The 6,440-nt window shown below is 46.7% G+C and overlaps 1 protein-coding gene across 1 annotated transcript; it reads left to right on the top strand.

The window, feature by feature from the left end:
• Positions 1–608: 608 nt before the first annotated feature.
• On the top strand, positions 609–3,396 carry LOC123083847 (uncharacterized). The gene is made up of 8 exons (XM_044505739.1): positions 609–677; positions 766–879; positions 1,111–1,395; positions 1,484–1,744; positions 2,004–2,047; positions 2,268–2,439; positions 2,964–3,164; positions 3,328–3,396. The coding sequence occupies exons 1-8, from the start codon at positions 609–611 to the stop codon at positions 3,394–3,396; spliced, it is 1,215 nt and encodes a 404-aa protein (XP_044361674.1).
• The last annotated feature ends 3,044 nt before the right edge of the window (positions 3,397–6,440 follow it).

Here is a 6,440-nt window from a genome sequence, read left to right as displayed (position 1 = left end):
TCTCCGCTCTCTGGACAGAGAGCAGCGGCGGCGGCGGCGCCCCCATCTAATTCCCCCACATCCCTCTCAGATCTGAAGATTTGATCCGTGGATTCGATCCCCAATCCATCCTACTAGGTAAACTCTTCCCTTCTCTTTCTTTTGCTCCGTAAATTTGTTGCCATTCTAGAGATTTGTCCATGATTTGATGGAACCCTTGATTTGTTTGGTTTGCTCGATTTAGGATGTGTATTCATATTGGTAGTACCGTAGTGTTATTTATTAGTTCACAATATATGATTCTTGTTGTTGAAACCCTAGATTGTTTAGTTTTTTTAGATATATATGAGATGCCTATTTTTATAGATAACTATGAGATGTTGATTTTTGTAGACATATATGAGAAGTTTGTTTAGATATATATTAGATGTTCAGTTTATTTCAAATATTAGATGTTGAGTTTATTTGAAATATTAGATGTTTAGTTTATTTGAACACATATGACATATTCATTGTGTGAGAAGGAGATGTTGAGATTCTTGTAGTTGAACACATGTTATATGTTTAGTGTATACCGATATTTGAGATGAAGATGAACTTTTATATGTTTATTGTTTGAAATTGTAAGGATGGTTTGGCTTCTGGACGATGTCTACGACGTGCAACACCGGGCCTACATGATGCGCGAGAAGGATAAGGTAATAATGAGTAATCTAAATATTTTACAAATTTGCCTTTAGTTGAAATTTACATGCCCTAAGATTTGTCATTACTTGTTTTTTGCAGAAGCTTGAACCTCTGAAGATTCGGTATCACGGGGTCTCTGGTCCTACCATGCCTTACGATGAGCGGTACACACCGTACATCAAGCAGGCAGGACTACTCCCGTGGATTCTGTTGGTCAGCCAGTCCACGCCGAATCTGAACGCTCCACTGGTGTCCGCTCTTGTTGATCGGTGGAGGCCAGAGACCCACAGTTTCCATCTTCGGACCGGGGAGATGACCGTGACGCTCGAGGATGTCTCGTTGATCACCGGTCTTGCTATCGATGGGAGGCCTCTATGTATGAGCACCGATTCTGATGGGTGGCGCGAGCAGATGATTGCTCTTATCGGTATGGCTCCTACCGAGGCTGAGGATGATGTAGAGGAGGGAGAAGAGAAGAAGAAGAGGGAAAGGAAGGCAGCCGGAGCTGCTTTCACGTGGATTCAAAATAACTTTGCGACGTGCCCTCCGGATGCAACTGATGATGTGATCCAGACACATGCTCGTGTGTATATGTGGTACATTGTGTCGAGGACTTTGTTTCCTGACTCCACTGGAAAGAACGCTCCATGGATGTGGCTGAAGGCGTTGACCGTCTTCGATAGCAATTGGAGCTGGGGTTCAGTGACTCTTGCCTACTTGTACCGACAGGTAGTTGGTCTGTTTTGTGATCAACTCATTTATTCATTAGCAATGCAAGCTTGCTGTCAAGTTAACATTGTTTTTCTTTCATATGTAGCTGGATGATGCGTGTTGCAGGATCACACCTAGTGCAGGCATTGGTGGTAATCTGCTTCTACTTTCTGTATGGAGCTGGGAGCGTCTGCCTGTTGGACGCCCGAAGAGCGTCAGGTTTGATCCTTGGTATGCAGATGAACATGACAAATTACGGCGCCCCACGTGGGCTTACAAGTGGGATATCATTTCCGAGATGACGGACGATGTCAATCTCATGTACCAAAAGTACATTGCCGAGTTGGACACGATTACGCCTGAGCAGGTAAGGAGGTCATTACTTTAGTCCTTTCTCATGCTTGCTTGAAAAATAGTTATCAAATTTGCATTGTTGCCCTGTTTCATAGGTGGAATGGCAGCCATATGGCGCGGGTGAGAGCTTGGGATACACCGCGGAGTTCCGCCTCAACCCGATGTGCTTGCGGGATAAGGATCTCTGGCTTATGCGGTGCCCACTGATATGCAACTGGGCGGTTGAGTTTCATTTGCCGCATCGCGTGTATCGTCAGTTTGGTCTTTTCCAGCCTCACCCGCCGGATTGGGTGGACACGGATAAAGCACTTCATAGGTAAGAGAGCATGTGTGCGTATTGTCTAATCATCGGGACTCCTTTTGATTGTGCTAATGTTTGGTTTTATACCACGCAGGTTGGACAGGAGAAGGCAATGGAAGATAAAGGACTGGGCCAAGCATCATTCTGCGTATGTTACCCGCTTCCAGCTTTGTGTGGAGCAAGCTCGTAGCACTGCACGCGCCCCGCTTCGTGAGCACAACTCACTTGCTTTTGATAACTACGTACGATGGTTTATTGGAACTACTCGAGTTGAGATATGCCCGCCGGCATATAATGAGGATATTCTTGAAGAACCCGTAAACTTTGAGGATCTAGCAAAGGGGAAGTACAACAGAGATGTCAGGCTAGGGCAAGGAGTCCCTGCTGTTCCGGTGATTAACTATGTGGTAAAGTGTTCCCCTCTTTACTTTCCTGTTGACCGTATTACACATGTTTGAATGGCTAACGCATTCATTTTTTCTCATCCGCAGCGCACCGAGATCAAGAAAGCAGCTGATGAGAGCCAGTCTCTTCTGGAGAAGACACCGGTTGGAACTGGCAATGATGATGGTTCACTACGAGCATTCCTCAAGGTACATATCGCATTCACTATGAGAGCCAGTCTATGTTGCGAAGTTTGATATCTTACACACTTGTTCATGTTACAGCGTCAGGCCAAGAAGTTAAGGCGGTTATCGAACCTTCTCGGTTGCCGTGATCCTTAATATGATGAACCATCTGCCTCTAGGTCTGGTACACCATCAGACCCCACACCTCACCATGAGGGGGACGATGTGAGTTCCTCATATGCTTATATGGATGATGAGGGTGGGATAACCCAAGAGGTATGACTAATCCTTTATATGTGATTCTCACTTGATTACGACATCGGCCTTCACCATATTGTTTCGTTGTGTGATAGGGCGATGAGCTTGATGATGACATGACTTTGGCGGACGCTCAAGCTCGGTCCGCATATGTGTTCAAGCCTAGGCAGCCCAGACGCCGGTACACGCCCAACGACTATGACAACAGAGGCAACCCAAAGGTGGTCGTAGGGACCTCACGGATGGCTAGCTTGGATGATGAGGCGGAGGAGGAGGCAGAGGCGGAGGCGGAGGCGGAGGAGGAAGTGCACGAAGAGGATCCTCGTGCTCCTAAGAAGAAGAAGCTTGCCTGCAGGCGTGCCTTGGGCGCTGCACACTGACTTAGCAATTTTTGGGGTGCAAAACCAACTGGAATGCTCATGGTGCTCTCTGGAATGATTCTGTTGCTCTCTGGACTGCCATGTCCAGGTGTGCAGCGCCGAAGACCAAGGCACTGCACTATGTAGTGTGGCGCCTTGGCCTTCGGCGCTGCACTAACTGCTATTTTCAAATAACTGCTGGTTTTTTTTGTTTTTTGATTCATAAAGATGCCACATAATCATATCCAAATTAAATGTAGGCGTCCAAAACACGGAAATAGTAGTCTAAATCACATAGTCATACACACATAGCACATATACTTGTCCAAATCACATAGTCATACACACATAGGGATCTCACATAGTCATACACAGAAATATTAGTCCCCTCACATAGTCATACACACATAGCACATATACTTGTCCAAATCACGGTCCATGTAGTTTCTTATTCTTCTCCCTCCTCCCACCACCAAGGGATCTCACCTTCCCCCTCCGTGTCCTCCACCCCCTTCATTGTTTCCATACCTATGAAAATGGCAATATAATAGTTAGTCACACAATACAAAATGACAACACAAGCATTGAGCCAAAAGAACAAGATCATAGTAAGTCACATACGGCAATGGTCCATTGAGCCAAGAGAACATTCCTCCACTACGGCTGCCGCCAAGGCCAAGATCACCACTGCCTCCACCACCACCACGGCCTACACCACCACCGCGGCCTCTACCGCCACCACCACGGCCTGAGCAATGCATTGAACAATGTGGAAAACCACTTGTTGGTGAAAGCGAGACAACAATCCTAAAGATCATCGGCCAACTCCTTGATACCACATGCCCTATAGAAGTTTGCACAAAAGTGCCTCATGCACCATCGATGATGCAACTTTGTATGTCCGGGAATGTCAACCACCACCGCATTTAGAATTCCAGGATGGCGATCCGATATGACACAAATTTCCCTTTCAGCAGGTAATACCCTTGTTCTCAGTTGACGCAAGAACCACTCCCAGTTATCATTGTTCTCCACCTCAACCAAAGCGAAAGCCAAAGGCAACACCCGGTTATTGGCATCACTTGCTATTGCAACCAATAAAGTGCCCTTGTATTGTCCGGTCAAGAACGTGCCATCAATGGCGATGACGGGCCGACAATGCTCAAAAGCCCTCACGCATTGCTCAAAGGCCCAAAATGCACGGCCAAATACTCGGACGGTCCTCCCGTTATGAATCAATGTTTGGTGCCCATGAGGCTCAACCACGTGAACCATGCCTGGGTTTGTGGCGGCCATAGCTAACAACAACCTAGGGAGTCGGTTGTATGCTTCCTCCCAATTGCCATACAACATCATGAATGCGGCTTGCTTCGCCTTCCATGCCTTGCCGTACTTCACCTTGTAATGAAAGATGGCTTTCACAAGGTCAATGACACTCTTGATGCTCATTGTTGGAAGTGTGGATATTTGGTTGGACAGCCTGTAAGCAATGAACTCGGACGTGAGTTGTTTGTGTTGTTGGTACACAAGCTTGCCATCCGCATTCTTGTGCCGGCACATGTGAGTTAGTAGACAACTCACTATGCGCCAAGTGGGACCTCCTTTCCATGGCCTTGCACGCACAATCCATGGACATGTTGGCACTTCACATTTGACCGTGTAACGCACATTCATGTCCGAGTTGGCCACTTTATGTGGACGATAATGCATAACCGAGTAGTTGTCGAGCCACATCTTCAATTCCAAGAAGGATTGAAACTCACAACCGGGATATATCCCGTTCTTGCCGTCTTCCAAATCACGGTGAGAACTTGGCCTAGCTCCAAGAGATACGCATTTTCCACCATCCACAATGGCTTCATCCGTGAGACTAAGATCCTTGAACAATGGTGTCTTGTGATCTCGCCCGAATACCTTCTTGAATGCTTCGGCCTCCTTCGGTGTGAACCCCTCCTCATCAACTTCTTCATCAGGACCATCATCATCCGAGTCCGATGCATATGCACGGGAAAAAGGGATGGATTGGTCCATTGTCTCTTGCACATGATATTGGTCGAGATCATCCACATTGTTGTCATGGAGGTCAACTTCGTTGTCATCCTCCTCGTACTCATCATTCTCCTCTTCAAAACCTTCATTTTGGTTGTTTGGAGTCGGGCTCAATGTTGGCCAATCTTCTTGCGTGAATTGAGGTTCACTCATTTGATCTTGGTTCATGGGTGGGGGAGTGCTAGCAACCAACGGGGAGGGGTTCCGGTTCAAGTCTAAATTCAAAGTAGACTCAACCTTCTTGGAGGCAAATAACTCAAGAGCCTTGTCTAGAGATTCGGCAACCGTCTCCTTGTATGCAACCCAACGTTGCTCGGAGTTCACACGCATTATCTTCCAACGGATGTGCATTCCTAAACCAACATTATGCCTACCCTCGAACTCAACAATGTCACTTGGGTCCATCCAATTCAAATCTTTCCTCACTTGTTTCAAAAGCTCCGCATAGCTAGGACTACTCTCAAACACCATGTCAAGCTCATCCGGGTCCGTCTCAACATTGCCTTTCAAAAAGGCCTCTTTATCCACATGATGAACATAAACACATGTTCTCCCCATCCCTACAATAATCAAAAACACACATATATCAAGTAAATACTTAAGAAAAATATTTGCACACATATGCCCTAACATATATATGAATTAATAACCCTAACCCCCACATAACAATAACCACAACCCTAACACCAACATAACCCTAACACCAACATCAAACACACATAACCCTAACCCTAGCATACTATGGAAGCCTAAACAACCCAAATTAGCAAAGAAATATGACATCATTCAACACAAATTTCCAAATCCTATCAAAATCTAGGGTTTCCCCAAACTAGCAAGATTTGAGCAAATGTGACAATTCCTATGGATGAAAACGAGGGGATCGGAGGAGATTACCTTAAGGGAGGGGTTGTCTTCGAAATCCACGGTCAAATACTCCGGATTTGCAAGATTTGAGAAGGATTTGAGAGGGGGGAGAGGGGAAGAGAGGAGGGCCGCAAGTCTAAGGGTTTGGGTCGGGTGGGGGTGTGTGGGGTGGGGGTGGGAGGGGATAGAGGGTGGGGCCAGCCCAAGTGGAACACAGACTATGCAGCGCCCAAGAGCTAGGCGCTGCACATTACAGGTGTGTGGCGCCTAGCTCTTAGGCGCTGCACAGGTGCGTGTGGGGCCGCA

Source organism: Triticum aestivum, chromosome 4A (assembly GCF_018294505.1).
Source record: "Triticum aestivum cultivar Chinese Spring chromosome 4A, IWGSC CS RefSeq v2.1, whole genome shotgun sequence".
In the NCBI taxonomy this organism is placed as follows: domain Eukaryota; kingdom Viridiplantae; phylum Streptophyta; class Magnoliopsida; order Poales; family Poaceae; genus Triticum; species Triticum aestivum.
Note: the sequence above shows the minus strand (reverse complement) of the source record. Positions and strands in the feature narration are given on the sequence as shown.